Raw genomic sequence first — 26,687 nt, forward strand, 5'->3', positions numbered from 1 at the left:
CTTCTTTTCTAATTGTAATCATACGAGACATGTAAAAATTTAATTTTAAACTAAAAAAAAAAGTAACATATCAGATGCAACTTAAATGCACCGTACATTTTTAAATAAATTTATAAACATATAAATTAAAAGATCAAAGAAACAAACTTGAAAAAAAATAGTAGCTCCATGATATTCCCCCCTTACATGTTCATACATGCAAAAGGTCTATTTTAAAAGTGAAGGAGATTGATGTTTGTTAAAAGCGAAAATAATATAATCTTTTAAAAGTGTTTGATTTAACCCAAGACCAAATATTTCACAAGATAAATTTGCTTTTTGCTTTTGATTACTGCATAATGAAGGAGATTGATGCTGTTAGGTATGAAAAAGAAACATATGTTTAAAATAAATGTCTTCTAAAAGGATACAACTTCCAGAGCGAATTTACAACTTTGCGCAAATTCAAGCTATGAATATTAAAGCCTTAAGCTTCTAATTGGTGTGATTTATCATTCAGATTTGCCAAGGGCATGCTTCCTTCCCATAATTCATACAGCTCCCTCCTCGCCCATGATATTACGATTACAGGTCCAAGTGTACAAGGCACCTACATTTGCCACCAAAGATTGTTAGAAGGACAGACAGAGTGCAACATTTTAGCATCCATCAATCATAAATAACAGAATTTGAATGAAATCACATGTTAATAGAGCAAACATTGTTGATTCAGAATTTATGTTTTCTTTTAAGCATAAAATACGCATTTGAACTTTCATGAATATCAATCAATAGACAATTTAACCAAGAAACCTGTTTGCTTCAGTGAAATAGTTAACAGGAGCTTCAAACCCTACCTCTCTGCAGGGGCAACTTTCAGATAAATTACATTTATGGCCCCTCAACTTGGGCCTTACTTTCTTTATAGCCCCTTATCTTCAAAACCAGACATAAAAGTCTCTGAATTTTGCTCATTAGTCATTACTAACATAAAAGTCCCTTAACATTTGACCACTCCAATAATAGTTAACTCTCCATTGTAAAGTTGATGGAAACGATTTACTAAGCAAGTTTAACTCTTGAACTTTTTCGTTTTGAGGTCGTTTAGGTGTTGTTTGGTTAGGAGAGAGAAAGCTCCGAAAATGGTGATTTGGAAAATCGAAAACGGTTATTCTATAGGAAATGTGGTTCTAAACAACTTTAATTCTTAAACGTTTCTATTTTGAGGTCATTTACTTTTATTAGGGGGTTTTATATTAGTAAAGGGCAAAGTTTAAGGACTTTTATGTCTAGTTTTGAAGGCAAGGGGCCATAAAAGAAAGTCAAATCTAAGTTGAGGAGCCATGGGTGTAATTTACCCGCGGATGGTATAACAGAAAGTTAAAGGTGGCTTAGGTAATCTGCAACATCATGCTTTGGGGTTTTTACTAATTTTATATGCCCAATGTGATACTAGTGATGAGAAATGGACTTTACCATTTTATGTTTAATGTAATTAGTGATTCCAAATGATAAGAAAAGCAAAGGAAATAGATAAATTGATAAAAGTCTTCACCGAATGCATAAGGTCAAGCGAAAACCAGACACGTGAATGAATAAAGATGTACCAGATAAAGAAGTGCAGGCTGGGGTGAGTGTGTTAAAACACCAGCAGCCAAAGCAATCACCAGCCCAACAGCATATCCAGGAAGGGCATACCATATGTACTTGTGCCCCTTTGAGTAGTGTACATCTATGAGACTCACAGGATCTCTGCTCTTTCGATGATCAAAGCAAAGTACTAATGCAAGAAGCATGGCAGGAATAGCCTGCAACAGCATATCAAGATAAAACTGTCAATGGTTTCTCTGAAAAATTGCAGACAGCATCGGAATGATATTAACAGAGAACCCAGTTAGACAAATAGACCAAAAAAATCCTTCCAGAAAAGAAATTGTAGAGGCTCTCGGCACAAAATATTGTCACCATTTGAAGTTACATGATACGTATTTTCATGCTACGGGATAACTCAGCACACGACCAGGCAATAAAATTATTGTTGAAGGAGAACCTAGCTTCTACAACAAAGAGATTTGAGATGAGAGATTGGATTTTGTCAGTATAAGTGAGTAATTCTATATGCAGAGCTTGGTCTCCATAGAAGGTAAGATTTATCCTAGAGTAAGACTCAAGTGAAGACCACAAGTGAATTCCCATTAGAGGAATTAGAAAGCAAGATGAACAATAACCAACCAAATCCAAGAAAATGATGTGACAAGCAACTTTACCGGACCACCATATAATAGTTTTCCATAGGCGAAAAGCATCTTGAGGCCCCTAATCATTTCAATTTTGGTGGATTGAGCCTCTAATCATTTATTTCAAGACACGATACCCTTGATCATTTATTTTTTGTCACATTAAGCTTCAGCTTGTCAAATTAGTTAGTTGTGAACATCTAGTTAAAAGAGCGTTACTCATTTTATATGTGTCTCAAATTGTATATTTTCGGTTCAAAATAAGGTTTTTACAACTTTTCTATAGACACATCCATACATAAAAAAAAACGCTTTCGAACCATTGAAAAGCAAATTCCAAATGCAAATGAAATGTATAACGCTCTGCTAACCGAGTTTTATGTTCAAAGTTGACTTTTCTAGTCATCATGGGCTTAATGTGTTGAAATGAAAGAGTAGGGGCTTCAATCCACTAAAATCAGAATGATCAGGGGTCAAGATGTCGTTTGCCTTTTACATACGCACAAGATGAACTATTTAGTTACAATCTCTGCTATAAACTCCATTCCAAAGAGAAAGGGAGATGTCAAACACTCTAAAGTATGCATCATCAAACGAATAAGAGACGAATGCAAGAAAGCAGACCTGTCAATTGGACAGAACTGTATTTTGGAGAAAGTGATCATCGTTTCTTGTCAAATAGTCACACTTAAAAACCTTGTAGGCGAGGGAATAAAATACTGAAAGACCCTGACAGAAAAGGATTATCATACCATGTCACCAAGGCCAAGCATCATGAAGTCTCTAGAACTTTCTCCAGGGACTGCACCACCGAACAAATTCCTAGGGAAAACTATTTTCACAGGCAACTCAAGCTTCTTTGTAATCATTTGCAACCCAGGAAGGCTCAAACTATTGGCGACGGTATGAACAGGGTTTGATGCTTGTTGTGTTGCCACTGATACCATGACATTAGCACCAAAAAATCTCTCTGAGAAGAACACCCAGAATATGTCATATACAAACAAGCATGCAAGCAGCATTGCGCATATTTTGATGTTGGGAAGGCGAACGTGACTCACAAATGCAATGCAAATAGAAATACCCAAAACATTGTTCAATATCCAATGCCCAGTAACAAGCCAAGCAGCAACTGTGAATGAGCAAGCCAACAACAACAACCCCTGGATCCGCGTAAAAGATTTTGAACAGCAACGTGACATATATGGGTCTGCTAAACCATAATATGACTTTACATGGGCAACATAAGGAGAGAAGAAGAAGAATAGAGATAAGGCAGCGGCAATGGCAGTAAACACAGTGAGAAATTGAGAGACCGATGAAAACAGGTAGAACATTAACAGCAAACTACAAGAGCTCATTACTGGGATCATAAGTGCTTGAGACCTATCCAACGTAATGGAAGCTTCCGACAGGTCAAGGTTCCGTTCCATTTCTTTCCCATGATTTAAGGCTCGAAATGCCGATAGAAATGTCACACCTACAGCTGTGGCAATCAGTGTCATGGGAGCAGGCTCCAATAAATACAAGAGGTTCCACAAGGCCTCCATAATGAAGGACACAATACTGCCAATTCAAGCCAGTCTTTTGTGCATACAAACAAGCAAAAAACACTATCTCCGATTTTTCTACCAAAGTTGCACTGTACCTCTGAAAAATATATGATCAGAGAAATTTATGCAAACCTGCAGAATAACAGTTGGTATCAAAAAACCTTTAGAAACTGTTTTAAAAAATGGACGCTGTTAAAATATATGGCCTGTAACTTCCAGGACTTCTTTAATCCGTTGCTAGCATGCAATATGACCAAAATGTAGACACTAAAGAGCAACTGCAGAAAACGAACAGCTCCAAATTCTACATTATGGGTTCCAAGAACACTTAATACATAAATTTTCAGAACTTACATCAAAACCCTAGGACTAAAATAAATTGACTACCCTTATCCCCTCCCCTCCCTCGCCAAAATGGTCTCATCATAGACAAACACTCAAACAGCAAAATTTGATTCCCTACAATATCAATACCAAACAATCACATTTACCTCCTATTATAATTCTAAGAAAATATTATCAAAAAAGAGAAAATCATGAACGATTAATTTACTTCACTTCCCAAAAAGAAAGAAAGAGAAAAACATTTTCAGTCAAAAAAGAGAGAGAGAGAGAGAGAGAGAAAGAACAACAAACTCCAGAAACTCCCTCCATTTACCTCACTAATATACACAGTAGCCACCTATTTAAGTTCAGCAATTGAAATTCATAATCCTTTTGAAATGAAACCAAAGACTGGTTTAAAGAATAAAAGTTTTGATTTCGTTGGTTTCACTAGGTTTTCTCAGCAAACAAACAAGGTGTCGCGATTATCTAAATATAAATCCATGCTTCTACTTCAAACAGCGAGAAATACAATTGGAGCCAACGGACGAACATGCACGCGACTAAAATCAACAGCAAGACTCAGATTTGCACTCGATTGAAATTTAAAAGCAGTTGTGGATTCTGTAATTGAAGATCTGGAACCAAAATTTGTAATAGGAAAATGCAAGAAATTTTGGAGAGGACTAACCTTGGACTTTGATAAGCTTCAAAGACTAGCTCTCTGATCAGCAAAAAATTCTCTTTCTTGAAAATGACTCGAAGAGAAGACAGAATTATGATGATTTGCAATTTAGCCTCAGATCTTTTACTATTTAAAATTTGACCCGCATAAGAAGTTATGCCGTTACAGATCCATGGGCCTATTGCTAGCCCATTACTTTCAATATGACGCTGAGGCCGAATCCAATTTGCAATTGAAGATGTAAAGGGTATGGAATTTTGCAATTCAACCAACTACACATCAAATTTGCAGTTTGAAGTTAGAGAAAGAAATTATTAAAAAAAAAAAATTAAGTTTAATAATATAAACAATATTCATTTTACAATATTAACTTGGTTATATAAATTGAATGTAATGCCCTAATCCCATATGAATTGAAATTTTATTAATGTTAACATATGGATCTGTTACAAAATTACAGGATGCATGTGTTTTAAAAAGAACAGTAAATTTTTTATTCGTATGGTAAAACAAATTTCCAGACATAAATAAAATGAGTAATATTACAGTTACCAATATTATTACTATTGTCTTCAACCTCTCTTCAAACATTGCTAACTTAAGTATCGGAGCGGATTCACCGAATGCCAACCCCTCTCTAACCAGCTGCTATTCCCATTTCAGGTCATCAAGAGGGGTTATAGAAGACATCACATATTGCACAACATAATTGGTGTGGTGAGCGTGGATCAAGAATATCTTCTAAGTGACCAATGTTTCCACCTATTGACTTGGCCCAAGGAGCGTCGACTAGTCGATCTCCATGGCCTATAATCCAAGAGGAGCGAATGATAGAATCCTAGCCAGATTCTCAAAAGGTCTCACACGACCAACACAATCAGGAGCCTATGAACCATTAGCATCAACAGTTCCTTGATGAAATCAGTTGACAGTTCAGTCAGTCAAAACCTCAACCAAGTTCAGTGAGATATGGATGGTATCAGGGAAAAGCACGCAACATAAATGGAAAAAATGAAGGAAAATTTATGAGTGGAAGAAGAGGTTATACGTCGTGCAAACCGAGAAAAAACTTGTGCCATAAGACAACGCTCCCTCCAACAGACTGGCGATTATGTGAGCATCCTATCACTATATAGGTAGCATCCCAAGACCTACAGTCCATCCATCATGCGGTCGGATAATGGTGTGCGCAGGGGGCCAGTGCTTAGACTACAAGACGACCAGTATAAAGACTTGACGCCAAAAATCCCCAAAAGAAGAGAAAAGACAGAGCAACGACAAGTGGATGAGCCCAGACATCACTCTAGAGATAGAGAGGATAGGGAAAGATCTTAGTCACAAAGGCGTCGTTTGGTGGGGGACAGGTTGAGGGAAAGGCACATACCGATATAAGAGGAGGATGACAAGCCCATTAGTAAACATAAAATGTAGGAGATCATATGAAAGGAGTTTCATGAGGCCAAAGATGAGATTAGAGTCTAGACAGGACCTCGAGAGGTAACCGATTGGAAATCAAGCATCAACTAATGTCCAAGGGGTTATGTATCCCTACCTTCAAGGAATATGAAGATGCTGGGGCAACCCACTTTAGAATTTTAGAAGAACAATAGAGGCAACAACGACAATTGATGTTGTCCTTTGCCGCCTTTTCCCAACCACCTTGAAAGATTCGATGACATACTAATATAAGCGGCTCCTTCTTAGGTCCATTCAAAATTTCGACCAGATGACTTCGTCCTTTACTGAGCACTTCATAGCATCTATCCCCGATGGGAAGACGATGCATTACCTGAATAAGTTTGTTATTCGAATTAAGGAATTTAATGTTGGTGGAGCGATAAACTCCATGGTAGGAAAAAGTTGAAGCTGAGCCTTATAAAAGAGTATCATCACGGCCAGACCTATAGACTTTTAAGACCTGATGAAAAAGGCTAGAAGCTACACTCGTTGGGACGAGAGTAATCCAAACCCTCTGTTGAAAGATCGTCTTAGACCAATCAATGATAAGAAGCCCTCGAAGAGAGAAAAGAATAGGGATCACAAGGACATGGACTAACAAAAGCAAAGAAGCAAAGTTTATCTTTAATGTGAAAAGTAACCTTCATATTAGCCAAAAGTGTATTGCATATCAACTTAAAAATATTATCCCAAAGAGTAGAAAACTTAAATTTTAATCCTTCACATGTTGGGTTAATATCATAAAGTATTCTTTCATTTAAAAATACAAAGTATGAAAGTGTTATATGGATACATTTTTTAAGAATCCTTTTATATATGTTTAATTATTTTGAGTAAAATGAATATTTAAAAACTTTGTAGTGTATTTGATAACATCCGCAATGTTATCATTAGGACTTCGCTGAGAATATTCCCTGAAAGGAGGATCAAAAGGAAGAAAATTCATAAGAGATCCGCCAGCTCAGTATATACGACGTACAAGCGGATGAATGATACGCATACAGTGATACGCCATTGGCCATCCAAGGTCTGCCACATAGAAGAATACGTCCTTACACGATCTGCCAAGACAGGACATTAAGATATTACACGGTCGAATCACCATCATTAATAAGCATTAATGGTGTCTTAAAAACAATAATAGCTCGGAGGTAAAGATCAGAGTTAAGTCGCATTAAAAGAGTATTACATCTCACTAAAAGGCATTAAAGGGGGGCCTTTACGGTTATCACATAAACCTATATAAATACCCCTTTAATAAGGCGTCAAAAGGTACACACTATCAAAACCCTACTTATGATTATAGATTATTCTTTCAAGTACATTACTAATTTAGGCATCAGAGTGCTCCCGGCATAACACAACGGCGCCTCACATGAACATTATTCGGTATTAAGAAATCAACGTGATATCAGTATTAAAAAATAATTTATATACTTAAGCATTATTTTAGATTTTATCTTTGAATTAAAAGAACTTAGGCTTAAATTGATTAATAAGGATATAATACAATATTTTAAAATTTTTATATATATAACTTTTTATTTAGAAAAATATAGCTATTCTGATATGTAAATATTATGAGTTCAAAAGTGTTATAAAAATAAAAAGTCCATTTAAATTAATTAATAATGGTAGCACATTTTTATAATTATTGAAAAATAAAGTTAAAATAAATAAAAACATTCTAAAAATAAAATGAGGTTGGTGAGAGAGTAAAACCTAGGATCTCTTAAGTAGGAGCATATATCTTTAACTATCTCATCTACCTTCAAACAGTATAATAATACTACATATAGTATATAGACACTAATATTAGGGAGACTACAAGAGGCAATACAACCCGTACTCAAGGGTGGAGTCGGTGGATGGGGGGCTCGGGGCCCCCTAGGCTCTAGGCTGGCTCCGCCCTTGCAACTAGTTGTATTTATGTTTTTAAACGTGCATGAACTATAATACAAGGTAAACTCCATCATTGAAACTATAAATAATTATTTATTTAATGTTAAAAGGATTGAATTTTCAGAGAGAATATGACATTTTCTACCTTCTCTAACTTTGGTATAGTGATGTGTTTCCTCATTCTAATAAGTTTTCTACATCTTCTTAAATTATTAATCTCTTGATTAATACCTTCATCAAATGAATGTCAACAATCACTATAAGGTTATTAATCTCATGATTGATATCTTATAAAAGGACGCCATAATTAGTATCATGATTTATACCTTCATCTAAAGAATTGTTATTAATCTTACCATTAATACATTTATCATAGGAAGGTGAATGTTGACCTCAACGTTATTAATTTCATTAATTCATGATTAATATGATTGATTGATGGTGATGCACTTTGACAAAGTAAGCTAATCCAATGGTAGAAAAAACAAAGTAATTTTATTAAAAATAAAATAAACATAAAAAACACTTAAATATTTAATATATATATATATATATATAAAGTTAGGGTATGCTTACTTTTTTTTTTCAATCATTGAATAGTGATAAACTTTGATGAATGAAGCTCATCCAATAGGTTGAAAAAGCAAAGTAAACATATAAAGATTAATAGAAAAAAACATTAATAATTTAAAACCGTTCAATTGTCAATTTTTTTATTTTTGTATTAATCTAAATGTGTCGATACCTTAAAAAATGATCAGTTGAACTGATTACTTTTATTAGTGCAGAGTCTGTTATAGATTTAGAATTGTCTTAATTTAAGTATAGAAATTATTACAATTATTTAGTTGTAATTATTAATTAAGAGAAAAAAAAAAGGAAGAAATAGTAAAAGAAGTTGCGGCTTGGTAGGGTCTCTACAAAAAAAAAGGCCCACCACTCACGCTCAAATGACACGTAAGCATGTCATGTTGTATAAATCAACCAAGCCTAACTTGTTTTTTCCGAGGGAATCAACCAAGTTTTATAAATTTTTTTAAAAAAACTTCCTCACCAACAAGTATTTAGGTTAGTATTCTAACCAAACACACGCTAATTTTCTCAATCCACCAAACAGTTTGGCCCCTACTACGACGTCGCATTTGCACTTTCTTCACATTATTTACTTGCCTTTTTTTTTCTCAGATTTCTCAGATTTTATTTCACCTGCTTTTCTTCTCTGCATTGCTTCTGATTTAGCTCTTCCGGTATTTTCTTCAGAACCAGAGCAGCATTACAGGTCCGGTGAACCAATTTAGCAGCAAATATGAGCAGAGCAATATTAATATTGCTGTTTGTGCTGAATTGCGGTCTCCGGTTCATTTGCTGTTTGGACGATCGGCTTCTGGTGAAAATGACTATGGTTACTAATGCTAAGGCTACCGGTGCCTGTAAGTTCATCTTTTCTGGAGTTATTATATTGTTTTTGTGATTTAAAAAAAAATCGTATTCGTCAATGAATTGATTATAATTTATTCTGTTTGATTGGCGAAGTGTGTTTGGATGGAAGTTTGCCTGGTTATCATATAGACAGAGGAGTCGGAACTGGAGCACGCAACTGGATTTTGCAGTTTGAGGTAGCTTTGCCTTTTCTTTTTAGTTCATAAAAATGATTCGAAGATGAATAAAAAACGAAATAGTTCATCACGGATGGGTTTTCCAATTCCATGCCATGATTGGATAATGGTTTAAAATACCAATACGATATCGTTTAAAATATCGCATATTATTATTGAGTCTGTTCTTTTGGCGGGTAACATTGAAAAGTTTAAATTGTTCTTCCTAAATTAAATCAGATCTTTTTTTTTTTTTTTTGAATAAGGTACCTAAATAACCTTATGGTTTTTGGGAAAGTATCAATTTAGGTTCCACGTACAAAATAGCATCAATATAGATTTAACGTTTAAAAAAAAGCATCGATTTAAGCCTCGATAACGGAACGTGACACGTCATTCATATTACTCCGTTAAATTCTGTCAATTGTACGTAGAGAGAGAAATCAGAACTTAACCGAGTAATATAAATGACGTGTCACATTCCGTTATCGATATACCTAAATTGGTACTTTTTTTAAAACGTTAAGCTTACATTTGTACTATTTATACGTGGAGACTAAATTAATATTTTTGAAAAAAAAACCATACATTTATTTTGGTAATTTTTTTTTTCAATTTTACTTTTTATTACAATACAGAATACGAACGAATTTCTGAAAAATTGAATGATTCTGGAATATTGTATTGTACAATTTCCCAATTTCTGTATGCTTTTGTGATAATTAACTAGTCTTTAACCCGTGCAATGCACGAGATATCTTTATTTTTTTAACAAAGAATTTAATATATAATTTTAGCTAATAAACAACTTAACATATATACGTAAAATATTAATATGTTATACTGCTTTAGTTTATATAATATAACATAAACAATTAACTTGCATTTCTTTAAAAAAAATCAGTAACATATCAATTTAGTAAAATATCTTATTAAATATAAAATATACAACCATTTAGTAAGATATCAAATCAATATTTTTAATTTAATAAAAAAATGATTAAAACATGTTATAATACAATCAATTATCACTAAAGTACTTAATATGTAATTTTGGCTATTTAGGGTCTGTTTGATAACAATTTTCAATACTTAAAATTAATACATTAATTATTTGTTGATTTTTAACTTGTTTGATAACACTATTTACATTTTTTTTAGTTAAGTTAAACAATCACTACTTATTATAATAAGTCAAAATATTTAGTTTAAAACATTATCAAGTTATATTTTTAAAGTCAATCACTTGTTTTTAATATTTATCAAACAATTACACCATTTAATATTTATCAAACAGTTACACCATTTGATAATATCAAGAGTTGTAGTCTTTTTTTAAACTATTCCTACATATTGTGAGGTTCAGATGATCAATCTTAATATTTTCATGCTAACTATTTAGAGTGAATGTTGGTTAACAAAGTACATAATCAAGAACTTAGAAATGTATATGGGATACATTGGATAAAGGGTAAATCTCTATTGAAACTAATTAAGAAATTGAAACTGTATATACTGACCCTGACTGTGTGACTAACACAAACCCATGGAAAGTTCTGACAATCTATTGGCCCCTATTCAAATTTATCAGATCTAATTCAACACTAACTATTTCTGAAAAAAATGGTGATCTTCGTATGTCCGCAACTTCATATATTGACTTCTGCAGTAATAAATAAAACTACATAACAAAAAGGAAAAAAAGTTAAGAACAATTGGTAGCAGAAACAAAAATATCAAATAAAAGCAAAGAAGAAAATGTAAGGTCAAATAAGGAGCTTTATTTTGAAAAAAATAATTAAACTTATGATTAATTTTAATATAACTTACCTATGTCAAGGAACTCAAGGTTTTAGGGCCATAATCTTCTCTTTTATTTGGGGTAACACATTATCATTATATAAGTAAGCATGTGTCACATTCCCATATAAAATTTAGTACCACATTATCATAAGAATTAATGAAAAACAAAATAACGCAATCATATAGCATGATACCGATAGGAATGGTCTTAGATGTGTCCAAAAGAGAAAGAAACCAGGTGTGGATAATAAAACTAATTAAGCATTCAAGCAATTTTTTCTTTTAGAAATTGCTTGTAATTTCATTAGATGAAAAAAGAAAAAGTGTAAAATCTCACACGATTACAAATAAATACAATATCCATGAAAGAATGAAAATGACTACAAAAAGCAAAAAGAACCCTTAAAAAAAATAAAAAATATATCAATATCACAAGAGAGAAAAAAATCATGTAAATCAATGAAAACTAAAAAAGACAGAATAAGGTACTTAAATCGTGTGATGCCGATAATAATGGACTCGGATCGCCAGCAAGAGAACAAAGATGATATGAAGAAATCAAAACAGTAAATAGAGTGAGAAAAGAAAAAGATTTTACACAGATATATAGTTATAGAAGGATAAAGGAAAATTTTACCAGAATAAGAAAGTGAGGTGTGGAAGAACTCTAAATCAAGATCTAAAAGAAAAAAAGCAGCACAAAAAATATGTTAATTGCATTAAACATTAAACTCTGCAATAAATTTTGTCTTTAAAAATACAGCTCAATAAACAAAACCACCAAACATTATTATAGATACCGCTACACCGGAGAGAAGCTGAGAGAAATCTTAGGTTCCGTTTGGTATGCCGTAATGCAATGTAATGTAATCAAGGTCGTAATGTAATCAAAGTTGTAATGGAATGGAATGAAATGGTAATTCTATTACCATGTTTGGTTGACAATTATGATGTAATGTAATAACCATTACAATATTTATATTTTTCTAATTAAATGTAATCATAAAATTTTATTTACATAATTAAAATCGACGAAAAACATGAAAAGCACGAAAAATGTGAAAAATCGAATCGAAATCAAATACAAAATACAAAATTAGATTAACCGAAATCACTAAATTAGTATATAGTTTTCGCTTTTTCTTGTTTTTTTTTTACATTTTTCTCGTTTCTTTTAATTTCCATTTTCAACAATTTTCACCGTTTTTTTAATTTCCATTTTGTAACATTTTTCACCGTTTTTCTATTTTCTCTTTTTTCCGGTTTTTCATTTTTCTTTTCTTTTTTCGCTTTTTTTTCATTTTTCTCGTTTTCAATTTTCATGTTTTTCTACTTTTTGAGACGTGAGTAGGGGTGTGCATCGGTTCGGTTTAAACCGCATACCGAACCGAGTGAATTCGGTTTTTCGATTCGGTTTTTTTAACAATTCGGTTCGGCATCGGTTTTAATTTTAATTGTATTTCGGTATTCGGTTCGGTTTGACAGAAAATGTAAAAAAAAACCGAACCACACCGAATTACACATATTTTACACACACACACACACATATATATATATATATATATATATATATATATATATATATATATTATACAAGTTTAGTTTTTTTTATTATTGTTGAGATAATAATCCAATATAGATATATTTTGAAAATATTTCAATTTTTGTTGTTGTTGAGATAAATTTAATGAGAAAATATAGTGATTTTTATTTGTTATTTGTTATTTTTAACTTAATTCGGTTTGTTCGATTTAAACCGAACTGAACCGCATATTTCGGTTCAGTTTTAATTCGATTTTACCTATTATCCGGTTCGGTGTCGGTTTGAATTATTTTGATCATTTCGGTATTCGGTTTTTTTGGTTCGGTTCGGTTTTGTACCGATGCACACCCCTAGACGTGAGATTTGAGAAATGAGAGGTTACATGACAATGTAACGAGAATTCAAGTCATTTTATGTAATGAGGATTACAAGATTTCTTCAACAAAATTTAACTCAAGGTTTTCTCATTCCATTACAATGAAATTGTAATATGCAACCAAACATGGTAATGAGCCTTCAATGTAATGGTCATTCCATTACGAAGGTCATTACGTCTTACCAAACGGCACCTTAGAGTTTATTTAACGGAGAACAAAACTAAACCACCAACATTGTTAAATGAACGGGATAATTTATGAGAGAGATATGCTAAGAGAAAACATAGAGTTTAACCATAGGCTATAAGAGAAAACGTAGAGTTTATGTGAAAGAGATGTTGAATTAAAAGGAAAAGAGATGGTATGTGAAAGAGATAGTATATCTATTTATTTTGTCAAAATTACAAAAGAAATGAATTAAAAAGAGAGGAGCTAGAGTTCCAGTTGGAGAAGAAGTTGTGAAGAGAAAGAGAGTTGGAAGGAAATTGAAATTGAGCATGTGGTTATCCGATTTATATTTTTTTATTTTTTTTATTTTACTATTAATATTCTGCTTAATTAAAAAATCTAATTTTACGGCAATATGTTCCTAACTGCAATGCATGAGACATTTAATTAGACAAATCTAGAAAATTATGAACTATATTGAAGATAATTAAATTCAATTATATGATTACTCTATTTTATTAAATTATCCTTTCAAATTTACATTTTTAATACAATTATTTTTTTTAAAGTAAAAAATAATATTATGTTTTTTATGCCATAATGCCGTGAAATTAGCTAATATCTAGGAAAAGCAGAAATTGGATGTTGATCATCATATTTTATTTATTTGTTTAATGTCTATTTTTCTTTAATGTTAGTAAAAATAAAAGAATAATATTTTTAATCAACAAAAATCGAGGAGTTGACACATCAGCTACATCGTTACTGTTTTATATTATATATAGATGTGATTTTATGCTCATACAATGCAGTGTACCAACCATAACTAGTAGTAACGCATACATCATTGATTATTACCAAAATAGGTCTAAAGTTTTTAGAAAAGTACCGATTTAGGCTTAACATTCAAAATAGCATCAATTTAGGATTAACGTTTACAACATAATATCAATTTAGGTTTAGCGTTTACAATATAGCATCAATTTAGGTCCCACGTACAAAATAACACTAATATAGGATTAACATTTCCAAAATAATACGAATTTAACCTTAACGTTTACAAAATATATACAATTTAAGCTAAACGTCATAATTAAATTAATCATATTATATTCTTTCCCTATTAACTTTATATGTTATCCTTTTATTTAGTTCTATATCAATATTATTTTAACTAGTGTTCGAAATATTGTGGATATTCAATTACTTTTAGTTTGCATATATTACATGAGCCATGGAATTTAGAAGTCATGGAATGGTTGATGAAAAACAAATATAAGGTTTTAATGGGCAAGAATACTAATTAATTGTATTATAAGAAAATAGAACTAAATAAAAAGATAACATATAAAGTTAATTGGAAAAGAATATAATATAGTTAATTTAATTGTGACGTTTAGCTTAAATTGGATATATTTTGTAAACGTTAAGCTTAAATTCGTATTATTCTGTAAACGTTACGCCTATATTAGTGCTATTTTGTACGTGATGCCTAAATTGATGCTATATTGTAAACGTTAAGCCTAAATTGATATTATATTGTAAACGTTAAGCCTATATTTGTGCTATTTTGAACGTTGAGCCTAAATTGGTACTTTCCCAAAAATCTTAGGCCAATTTTGGTACCTTATCCCTTGATTATATATCCAAGGAATGTGAATGCTTATTTATGGTCTCGCCAGAAAGTGCTAAATTTCTATGGATAATACTGATACTAAAACCTATACTCCCTCCATTTCATATTAATGTCTTTTTATAGAGTTGTATAGAAATTATGGATATTGAAAAAAAACATTGTTGATCCTTATTTATGGATTCCAATATTTATTTATTCTATAATAGTCCATTATTCTAATTAATTTCCGTAAACTCATGTTTTATAGCAGAAAAAAATATGACTTAACGTGTACTAATCATATAAAATGACATTTAATATGAAACAAAAAAGAATTTCTAAAAAGACATGTAATATGAAACAGAGGTACCATTAAATTTGAAATTAATTAGATCTTAATGTTTTGGGTGTTACCATGTTCCTTTTTATCATAGGGAGGTGCGTGGTGCCATGATTTACCATCATGTTTGGAGAGAGCAAAAACACGGCGTGGATCTACTACTCTTATGAACAAGCTAGCTACTTTTTCTGGAATCCTAAACAATAGGTCTGCTCTTAATCCAGGTATATCTTACTGCTTTTAATACGCATAACGAATTACACCTGATCAGTTAAAAAAATAAATTGCATATCGCTTCATATTGAGATCTGCTTGTATTTTTATGGGGGGTTTTATGGCTAAAATTGAATTTCACTTTGAGGATAAATTTGATATAAAAATAACCCAATTTGATATAAATATACGTAGTGGTGGAGCCAACAACCGAAGATTAAGGATACAAAAATAAGCACTGGATTTTATTCTTTCCGTTTTTTAAAAATATTGTTTTGGGATCATCAATTTATTTTTTACTAGTTTTTTCAAATTTTCACGGTAAGATAAAATTAATATTAATACAAATAAATTTAATTAAGATATACGAGTAATATTTAAAAAGAATAGTCTTGATCACATGCACCTTAATGAGCATGTAGAATTTACTCATTAACCGTTAGATCTAGGCTTATTAGAATCCTAAGATAAGGTAATTTTTGTATACAAATTAATAGAATTTGAGGATTTTTTTTATTTTAGTAGTACTAGTGTAATCAATAAAATATTGGTTTTATTGAAAAACCAACACATTAAAAATTGAACGAGTATAGGGTTCCTAAAGTTCTGATTTTTTTTTTGGGATAAGGTGCAAATTTGCCCTTAAAGTTTTTAGGAAAGATCACATTTACCGTTTAAGTATAAAATAGCAAAATTTTAGGTCTATGCTTTTATTAGAGGTGCAATTTTGGATCTCTTGAATGGAAAAGTTAACCACCGTTAAAGTTCTTCTATTATATTCAGAATTACGACTTCATTCCCATCTTCTTCCCCAGAATCACATGTCTCCTTCTTCTTCCCTTCAATTGGGATTTTGATTCTGCTCTTAGCTTCTTCTCCTTCTTCACTTCACTTGCAATTCTGCTCTCGTTCTTCCCTTCAATCACGATCCTTATCTCCTTCTTTTTTATCGTGATTTCTGCCATGAAATCATTTTCAATTTCAACCCCTTCATCGTGATTTCTGCGATGATATCATTTTCAATTTCTACACCTTTGAACAGTATAAAGATCCAGCGATTTCTGCCATGAAATCATTTCCACTTCGCGTCCTATTTCTTCCCAGCACTCATTTCTACCCCCTTCATCCTGATGTCGCCCAACTCTAATCAAGGAAAAAACACTTAAATTTTCTGATGATGCATCTGTAGTTTCTGTTTGTTTTTTAGTTGTTAATTTGTAGAATTTTGTAGAATGGTATGAGTAAGAGCTGGAACTGAAAAAGATTTTAGGGAAGCATCGGTTGAAAACAATAATGAAATTTGCTTCTCTTTCCTCACTGGTTTTCTGTAATCGATTTCGGATTTAGGTAGCGGAAGAGAGACGAAGAGTCTTGCAAATTAAACGTTCAGAAATTAAAGGATGAAGGGATAGCAGAAAATAAAGTTGAATGAGAGGAAGGGATGACCGGAGAGCAGGAAACACGAGTTGAGGGTGAAGAAGAAGGATAGAGTTTAACGGTGTTTAACTTTTCCATTCAAGAGACCCAAAATTGCACCTATAGTAAAACCATAGACCCAAAATTTTGCTATTTTATACTTAAGGGGTAAATGTGATCCTCCCAAAAAACATTAGGGGTAATTTGCACCTTCTCCTTTTTTTTTTTTTTGATTGATTTTCTTGTATTATCTGTTATTGTTATAACCATATATAAAATTTGGTCCTTAATCAGATTTCTACAACTGGAACAGAGTCAAGCTTAGATATTGTGATGGAGCCTCCTTCGCTGGAGATTCAATGTATGAAAATGGGGTAATGCTTCTCTTCTGCCACTGAAATTTAATTAGCCTTTCCACTAAAACAGGTAGATGAATTTGTTGTTGGGTATCATTGCATCAAAAAAGCTACATCAAATTGTTCATATAGTGTGCTTAATCTATTAACCTTCTCTGTATTCCTGAACAGACAACAGTTCTTCATTTCAAAGGGCAAAAAATTTGGGAAGCAATCATTCAGGATCTTCTCCCACAAGGATTGGCCCAGGCAGACAAGGTAAATAGTGATATAGTCCTAATCAAACAATCAGTCATGCTTCAATATTCCATCTCTGTACAGAGTTAAATGACTCCTTATATGTATGAATCAATACTCTCTTTTGCGATATACAACAACAACAAAGCCTTAGTCCCGAAATGATTCCGGGTCGGCTAACATGAACCATCATATGAAACCGTGCAATCAAATCGTGTCAGCGACATAAATTCTCTCCCTCCACTCTGTCCTATCCACTACCATATTCTCCTCGATCCCTAATAAACTCATATCACTCTCGATCCCCCTCCTCCAAGTTTGTTTAGGTCTCCCCTACCCCTCACCACTACATCCCCTTCTCACTCTTCAGTCCTCCTTTACCCGGCCAAACCACCTTACTCTGTTTTGCAATATCTTGAGATATTTTTTTTTAGTATACTTTACCAACCATGATGACAGTTTGCCTGTCAAACAGATGGATTGGTGTTTAGTGGACCAGTCCGCCAGTTAGATAGAGGGACTGCTTTGAATGTCTGACAAATGTATCCCGGCAGGGGCGGAACTAGGAGGTTGGGGTTGGCTCGAGCCCCGGCCTCATTCCCTCCGCCTGTTATAATAAAATGATGGTTAAGGATGCTTATGAGAGGTTCTATGTTCAACTCCTTCCAAACTCATTTAAACATATTTAATTTTCTATTAGTTCAATGCTAGTTTCTAAAAAATGATACAATTTACCGTCAACCGCACGGTTAAAATTAGCCCTCCAAATCTTAATTCCTGGTTCCGCCACTGTATCCCGGACCCCTAATAAACCCCACCGTATATAGAAATAGTTTAAGAATTCACCACAAATGTGTCAATATCACCATGCCTGACATTGTCTGTGTCATCTTTTTTCTGTAGGCTTTGCTTTCAGGTTGTTCTGCTGGGGGTTTATCCGCTATTCTCCATTGTGACAGTTTCGCCAACTTATTACCTAAGACTGCCTCTGTCAAGTGCCTAAGTGATGCAGGCTTTTTCATGGACGCGTATGATTGCTATTTAATTTCTTATATCAATGTGTTCAACCAATTTTTATCCTTATTTTTTATTCCCTCTTACAGAAAAGACATTAGTTCCGCCCCCACAATGAAGTCCTTGTATGATAGCCTTATTACTCTGCAGGTGCAACTCCTTTTTTTTTTTTTGGTTCAAAAAAAGAAAAGAAAACGCTGAAATGATATATGTTTAACATCATAAGTTTCTCTGTTATGTTATGTATACAACACTAGCAAGATATGTGCCAATTAATTAGTTTTTCATGGCAGGGAGTTGAAAAGAATCTCGATAGTAGATGCAAAGAGTTCCATAAGGAGGATCCCAAACTGGTACATTTACAATTTAATCTTCTCGGTTTCTGATCCATTACTATTTAGATATTGTCCGCTGCTTTGACCCGTGCTTCATTCTTTTGAGTCTCGTGACTTTAAAAAGCACGTATGTGCACGGTTCTGAGGGTGGGGCTAAGGTAAAGAGTAGTCCAAAAGCATGGCAATTGAAGCATGAATAAACTAAATCAAACATCGGAAATTAAAAGAGAATGACAGGAATATATATTAGAAGCCATGAGATTTATAGAATGAGAGTTTGACCAAAACGGATAATATTTTCATGGTATTCGTCTAGACTCTTACTGTTGGGCTTTTTATGGAGACTAATAGATAGGTCCAACTGTAGCGATCCAACAGTATAAATGTAACTTCTTTCTCTGTGATCTGTATCTCTTTCATTACAGTGAAATATCCTGGCTAGTCATTCATATTGAGTGGCGAACTGGGTAAACAATTCTTGTGTGATTGCTTGTTTTTCGTTTATCGTAATTGCATTTATTCCTAACACTTGCATAGTCCCTAGCTCAACTTATAATCATGGGAATTTTTGGTGTGCAGTGCATATTCCCACAGCACTTATTGAGATTCATTACCACACCATTCTTCTTTCTGAACTCAGCTTACGATGTATTCCAAGTAAAGTTATTCTTATTCTCACCATTTATTAATCTAAAATTAGTATTATGAAATATTGAAACTTTGGAAGTGTTAACAGTTAAATCATATATTGGTGCCTCCTACTGCGGACAAGCGTGGAACCTGGAAGAAATGCAAACTTGACATGGCAAATTGCAACCCAACTCAGATGGACATTTATCAAGGTCAGTATCTGCTCATTACTCACCAATTTCATGTGAATTTTGGGTTTGATAAGCTACAAAAACTTGTCTCGCTCCAGGTTTCAGGCGCGATATGCTAGGAGCCTTAGACGATTTCATTAAAGGTTCGAAGAACGGAGGGGTGTTTATAAATTCATGCTTTGCTCATTGTCAAAGTGAGTCACAAGACACATGGTTTGCTGATGGTTCCCCAATAGTACAAAATCAGGTTCTTTACTTGTTTGCTGCTTGTTATACTTTATGCATCTTTTATGCACAATATGTTTGGTTGATAAGTGTATGGGAGAAATTTTTATCCTTTGAGTTAGCTTTTGGAGTGGGAAAGTCGTATAACGCCCAACATTAATATCACGGCTCATGGTTAAGCCCGAGGTTGAGAAAACAACCTCAACCTCTCTTTAAAAATATAGATGTTAAGAAACCATTTAAACCAAAATTTTTAAGTTCATGGTTCATATATAATAATGGTTTTTTTATTATAATCTCCAACACTTTCACACGCGAATGTTCATTGGACTTGAAATGTTTCAATATAGAGTTATTGCTATGTGTTGAAATTCGACCAATAAGATGGATTATCTATATTCGAACTCTCGTACTTTGGTCTTTAGAGAGTCTAATACCGTTTTGTGAAAGACATGTATTAAAGAAAGACTTTAAATATTCTTTTAACATTTTCACTTTGTAAGATGCAAAGATTATTAAATTGAGTATGGATTTCTACCTAGGAATTATAGAAGATGGAAGAATAATTATGAACAATTTTTCATATGATATAATCATATAATCTGAAATGTCATCAATAAAGGGAGTAAATTACATAAAATGTATCTTAATTATACATCAGTTCACGCTTTAGTACCTGAATTATATTTTGTCTCAAAAATATATTTTAAGTATAGATGACCAGACAATTTAACAGTTTTAACGGTCAATCAATTCGAATTTTACAGTTTATTTAACCATTTTTAAGAGTTTGACCCATTTTCTACTATTTCTCATATTTCACTCTCCTCAATTCGAAAACTTCCATTTGACCTACTCTCTCTCTTTTGTTTCTCTCTCTTTACCTCTCTTCAAATCTGTTTCTCTCTCCTCAAATCTATCTCTCATTCCTGATCTGCGGAAAATAATTAGATCAAAATAATTATGGAGTGAATAATCTTTTATAGCCATGAGAACAAATAATTATTGCATCATAGCGGAATTAAAACCAATTACTAGTACTTTTCACAAACATGTGCAGTTTAGTGCAATTTTTAATTCAGCAAAATCCATGAAATTTATATTTGATTGAGACCTGAATCTTAGCTGGAATCCCTTTCATAGGCTGATATTTAATCCCTAACCAACTTGATTTTATGAATGGAGATCATCCCAACAAATCCACATACAGTTCATGTATGGTTTCTAAAACTGGACGTTTTGATGAAATAAAAACTCACAGTTCAGCTATGGTGATGCGAACCTACGAGAAACCGTGCCTCGAAAACCCGACAACTAGATTTGATCCCTGAGAAAGTTAACGAATCAGGGTTGGACAGAAAAGAACCCTTGCAGAAATAGGTTGTAAAGACCCAATCCCAGTCTCCAACAATTAAGGATTTAATAGTGCTCCAAAGAGCACAAGGAAAATCACTCACAAACTCTTTTTTTATTTAATCAAAATGTGCCTTTTACAAATGAAAGGGCTCGTCCTTAAATACATAAAACACAAATAAACTATGACTAGAATTGCCCCTTATGTACCTTAAACAATAACAATAGTACAAGTGTAATTAGGGAATTAACTTAGTCAACCATAAAAAACAAAATACTACATAAATGTTTCCATACAATGAAAACCAATAACGAAAAACCAAGTCAATTCATATGGAATTGATAAGGTTCACATTGTGTTGAAATTGTCATTTTGACCATTCAAATAATTAAATCAATTCATATGGAATTGATTTTATTTTTCCAATAAATCCAAATGGTTGAAATTCATATGGTGATTTTTGAATCATTTCATCTTCGTGTAACTCGAAAGTGATTAAATTATTTTATTTTGAACTTCGCACGCTTCATAGGATTATCCAATAAAGGATTAAAATTCGTAAATATAATCTCGTTCTTAGCATGGATCCGATTCTCATCATTCCCCCTCTCTTCAAGACGATTCGTCCTCGAATCGCAATGTTGTTCGTGGATAGACATGAACACCTGCAATTTAGAATCTAGAACACTAAACAAACAAATGTCAAGTTTGTTAGTGTAAGTACGTATCTTTTCAACACCCACGAAATCAACAAAATTTGTCTTTTCAACTCCACATAGTTGTTCTTCAATTTTGACCTCATCTTCTCTTGCAACCAGAATCTCTAAAATATAACATTGGTCAGATGCAGATACATATTGAATCTCAACCTTGTCTACATCATTCTCAACTTGAGATCTTGTTTCAATTTTTTTGTCGACGGCGTTTCATCTTTCTCTGTTAATTCTTCAATTTCAAGAGCATCATCCTCATCATTACATGCAGTGCTCTTAGACTCTTCATTCACTCTGCCAGGCTCATCAACAACTTTCCCAGTCTTTTCACCCGTTATTTCTTCACTCAAATATGTACGTTTATCGTTGTTACCAATAATCTCATATCGAGATATGAAGACTTGTTTGTTGTAGTAGTTCTCGACTCGATTGAAATCTTGCATTAGACTCGACATGTGTTTGTACAAACCCACATAGAAATGGTTAGGAACAAATCGTTTTCTCATAACGGCTTTTAGCTCTTTCCAAGATCAATTGGTGGCTCTCTACACCTCTCTCTGGTTGTCACAAATTGATCCCACCAGATTAAGGCATAATCTGAAAATCATGTAATAGCTTTTCGTACCTTCTTCTTTTCTGAAAAATTGTTATAATCGAAAATCATTTCCATTTTTTTTCCCACTTCAAATAATCTTCGGGATCGTATCTTCCACCAAACGATGATATTTTGAATTTTACATTCCCAAAACCTATTTCTTCTGTATCATGGTCACCCTGATTTCTAGTCGATCTTTCACTATCATCATAATGATACATTACATCGCCTTGGTTTGCTTCTAGAACAACTCGTTGATTTTCTTCCATGATGTCCATATGTTCCATCAAGCGGTTTAACATTGTTAACACTTGATCGTCTGCCATATTATTGTGCAAAAAAAAATCAAATAGATCAAATAATAAAAAAAACTCACGATTCATTCGGTGTTTCGCTCAATTTTTTTTTGGCTATTCTCTCTTATATGCTCACCACTCTGTGTCTTTTACCGCTCGATTTCTCTTACAGTGTTCTTTAAAGAACTCAGTAGAACAAATTCAGTTTTAAAAACTCAAGAGTCAAAACCAAAATTTAATCGTATAACCTAAAAAGCAAGATGTTAAACAATGAAAGGGACGCGGATAAATCAAACTGATAACCAAAATTTCGACGACGATAAAACGACTAGTAAAAGAATATATGTGAAAAAAATTAAAAGGAGGAAGAAAAGAAGAAAAAGAAAGCAAATTGAAATTAATTACTACTGTTTATGTAGTACTATTTTTTTTAATGATAGATAACGAAAAAAATGCAAATTGGAATTTTTTTTGGCTATGTAAAAAATGTAGATATAAAATATAACTGTGTCCTCCAAGTGAGTAAGCAACTATGCTGGGAAAGAAAATGCTTGGATTTTTTTTCTTTTTTTTTCTTCACTGTCAATGGAATTTTTTTTTCACAAAATTAGGACAATAATTTTTTTTACTTCTAACCGAAAATTAGAAAAAGAATAAAATAAAATATCAAAGAATATTACGGATAGATAAAACCTGAAAAGTTAAAGCTCGGCTCTGATACCAAACTGATGCGAACCCACGAGGAACAGTGCCTCGAAAACCTGACAACTAGATTTGATCCCTAGAAAAGCTAACGAATCAGGATCGGACAGAAAAGAACCCTTACAAAACTAGGTTGTAAAGCCCAATCCCAGTCTCCAACAATTAAGGATTTAATCCCGAAATGTTCAAAGTAGTGCTCCAAAGAACACAAGAGAAATCACTCAGAAACTCTTATAAGAGTAATATTGTTATTAATATCAAACTTGTTACAAACTTAGAAAATTGGAAATATTTAAGACTAAAACTAAATCATGTTGGACATACTTTACCCTTACATGACCAAAATAAATATAATAAATATAAAGGCAAAAAAGTAACTAAGCCAAGTCAAAATTATTACATAGAAAGTCAAATTAAACCATCCTCATAATTCTTCATGTAGTCCCATGCCAAAGGAAAAGTGTGCAATTCTTTAAGTTGCAAATAATATTCAACCACCCAAAACTTATTATCCAACTTAATTAGATCTCCTTAAAATCCAAATTCAATTCCCGCATAATCCAAATTCAAAATGAATTGACTCTAATTGATCCGTTTTCAATTTGATCTTCGTGTAACTCAAAAGTGATTAAATTATTTCATTTTGAACTTCGCACGCTTCATAGGATTATCGAATAAATGATTAAAATTCGTAAATATAATCTCGTTCTTAGCATGGATCTGATTCTCATCATATGGTTCCTTAATCAACATGATAAAGGTTTTGATTTCTAAATTGGATGGATTTTGATTTTGAGAGAGAAAATGAGAGAAAAAATGGAAGCATCTAGAATGGTTTAGAGAGGGAAAATGAGAGAAAAAATGGAAGAGAGAGAGAGAGTGATGAAATTGAGAGAGAGAGAGAGTGAATAATCGAACACACCGAGAGAAAGGAAGAAATAGATAGGAAGAGAGAGACATATTTAAAAGAAATTAATAGAATATTATTTTTAATTTATTTAAGGGTTAAATAGTCTTTTTAAATTAGTAATGGTATAATCAGTCCCAATTTTGTGTGTAAAAGTGGTCAAACAGTCGTTGTTCAGTCAATTACTAGAGGAACGCACTTAATTGACTGGTCATCCATACTTATAGTATATTTTTGTGATAAAATATAATCTAGGTACCAACATGTGAATTAGGGTATAATTCAAGTACTTTTAATGTAATTTACCCTCAATAAAGGTTGTAAAATAACAAAAACTCAATTTTGGCAGAACAAGGCAAGGATCCCATATATTATAATGGACCAACCGAAAAGAATCATTGACTCGTTTATTTATGCGAAGGGAATAAATGGCTCTCTAGTGTTTTGCTAATTGACAAGATTCACATTCTAACTTAGTTTCATGTTTAAGACTGAACAAAGCTCCTGTAATATTTCAAGAGGGTGATGACCAAACTGACAATAAAGTTTTAGAAGAGAGGGAGAGGTACTAGAACATACTATTGTCTTGAAAATAGACGAATGACTAGAATCAAGAAGATACAACATGTCTTTTATTGTCCTCCCTACCAAGAATCTATTTCATCTCCGGATCTTGAAAAATGCAATATTCGGAAAAGAAAGCAATTTAAATATTTGGTAAGTTTAGTAATAAATAATAAATTAAATTGAAACTGAGACACCATAAAACAAAAAATAATTTCATGGAATGTGTGGAATAAGCCATCCCACACCCAATTACTGAAATAGTAGAACTATTAACCAAAGTAACACATGACAAAGCTGGTAGTTAAGAGCTAATAATAGCTTTTATTATAACACACCGTTATAACCATGAGCTCTGGTATGATACTAGTATTGAGTGTTATGGGGTCTATTCACTCAAAAAAAAAAAACTCAAAAGATGAAGTTTTTCTTTAAAGTTATCAATCGAACACTCCACTTCCACAACCGATGTGAAAAAACCCAATACACTCATGTTCTGACAAGAAGTATATATATGATGTTTTGGCAGACAATTGCAAAAACAGTTGGTGATTGGTATTTTAATAGAAAGGACTCAAAGCTGGTTGACTGCCCATATCCTTGTGACAAAACTTGCCACAATCTCATACCAGCAGCAAATTCAACTTCAGATTCAGATGTATTTTTTCTTTAAATTTAAACATATTAATATTAGCCGATTTGGTGTGTTATATTTGTTACTAAATTTAATGTCTTGCAGGTTTGATGAATGAATTCAATTCAACATATAGATGGAAAACTCAATTATAAGGAAGACTTTGAAGAAATGCAGATAATATAGTTTCCCAATTGTGCAGCTAAAGAAATTAATATGTTCCCAATTCATTATTAATCAATTAATAAAGTTTTACAGTTTAGTTATTTTATTTTATGTTATGTTCTCTTTTTTGAATGAAAGTTTGGGATGCGATTAAGTGGCTAGACATCCTAATTAGGTTGGCACCCCTAACACACAAAATCAACTCGAAATATTACTAATAAAAAAAAGAAGAATTACAAAGGGAGGAGAAAAGAAAGAAAAAAGCATCCAAAGCAAAGAAAATTAAGGACAGCGAACATGTGCAACATTACAGAAATCGTCAAACACAAACAATTGACAAAATTGAGGAGCCGTTTGCCACCAAGTAAGAGCGGAAGCTGACTGATAGCTCTCTATTTTATAATGTTTTTAAGATTAATTTAGATTGTTTTAGTTTAGTCTTTAGTTAATTTAGATGTTAATTTGATAGTTTTTAGTTAAATTATGTATTTTCCTTTATTTATGGTATTTTCGGTGTTTTCAAGGATTTTCAGGGACTATTCGAGCATTTCCGAACTAGAC

At 32.6% G+C, this 26,687-nt stretch overlaps 2 protein-coding genes across 3 annotated transcripts; one reads left to right on the forward strand and one right to left on the reverse strand.

Annotated features, from left to right (window-relative positions):
• Positions 1-296: 296 nt before the first annotated feature.
• On the reverse strand, positions 297-4,883 carry LOC136225386 (signal peptide peptidase-like 1). 2 transcript variants are annotated; one of them, XM_066013429.1, is made up of 4 exons: positions 4,785-4,883; positions 2,969-3,901; positions 1,587-1,787; positions 297-589 (listed from the first exon to the last, which is right to left on the reverse strand). In XM_066013429.1, the coding sequence occupies exons 2-4, from the start codon at positions 3,764-3,766 to the stop codon at positions 467-469; spliced, it is 1,122 nt and encodes a 373-aa protein (XP_065869501.1). In that variant the 5' UTR covers positions 3,767-3,901; positions 4,785-4,883; the 3' UTR covers positions 297-466. The 2 variants fall into 2 exon arrangements, with proteins under 2 accessions (XP_065869501.1, XP_065869502.1); XM_066013430.1 differs by lacking the exon at positions 4,785-4,883 and adding an exon at positions 4,428-4,761.
• Positions 4,884-9,155: 4,272 nt separating this feature from the next.
• Positions 9,156-26,457, forward strand: LOC136225412 (pectin acetylesterase 9-like). Its single transcript, XM_066013431.1, has 14 exons — positions 9,156-9,206; positions 9,399-9,568; positions 9,672-9,754; positions 15,674-15,803; positions 17,503-17,582; positions 17,736-17,822; positions 18,705-18,829; positions 18,905-18,965; positions 19,109-19,168; positions 19,730-19,807; positions 19,887-19,992; positions 20,070-20,218; positions 25,857-25,985; positions 26,067-26,457. The coding sequence occupies exons 2-14, from the start codon at positions 9,445-9,447 to the stop codon at positions 26,070-26,072; spliced, it is 1,218 nt and encodes a 405-aa protein (XP_065869503.1). The 5' UTR covers positions 9,156-9,206; positions 9,399-9,444; the 3' UTR covers positions 26,073-26,457.
• The last annotated feature ends 230 nt before the right edge of the window (positions 26,458-26,687 follow it).

This window comes from Euphorbia lathyris, chromosome 1 (assembly GCF_963576675.1).
Source record: "Euphorbia lathyris chromosome 1, ddEupLath1.1, whole genome shotgun sequence".
Taxonomy (NCBI): domain Eukaryota; kingdom Viridiplantae; phylum Streptophyta; class Magnoliopsida; order Malpighiales; family Euphorbiaceae; genus Euphorbia; species Euphorbia lathyris.

Bases quoted from the DNA above. Each gene is read 5' to 3' on its own strand.
- LOC136225412 (XM_066013431.1), top strand. From the start codon at position 9,445: ATGAGCAGAGCAATATTAATATTGCTGTTTGTGCTGAATTGCGGTCTC. The intron at 9,569-9,671 runs GTAAGTTCATCT...TGATTGGCGAAG, and splicing joins TGCTAAGGCTACCGGTGCCT to TGTGTTTGGATGGAAGTTTG. The intron at 18,966-19,108 runs GTGCAACTCCTT...TTTTCATGGCAG, and splicing joins ATAGCCTTATTACTCTGCAG to GGAGTTGAAAAGAATCTCGA.
- LOC136225386 (XM_066013429.1), bottom strand. From the start codon at position 3,766: ATGGAGGCCTTGTGGAACCTCTTGTATTTATTGGAGCCTGCTCCCATG. The intron at 1,788-2,968 runs GTATGATAATCC...ATGCTGTTGCAG, and splicing joins TGCTTGGCCTTGGTGACATG to GCTATTCCTGCCATGCTTCT. The intron at 590-1,586 runs GTACATCTTTAT...TGGCAAATGTAG, and splicing joins AGCCTGCACTTCTTTATCTG to GTGCCTTGTACACTTGGACC.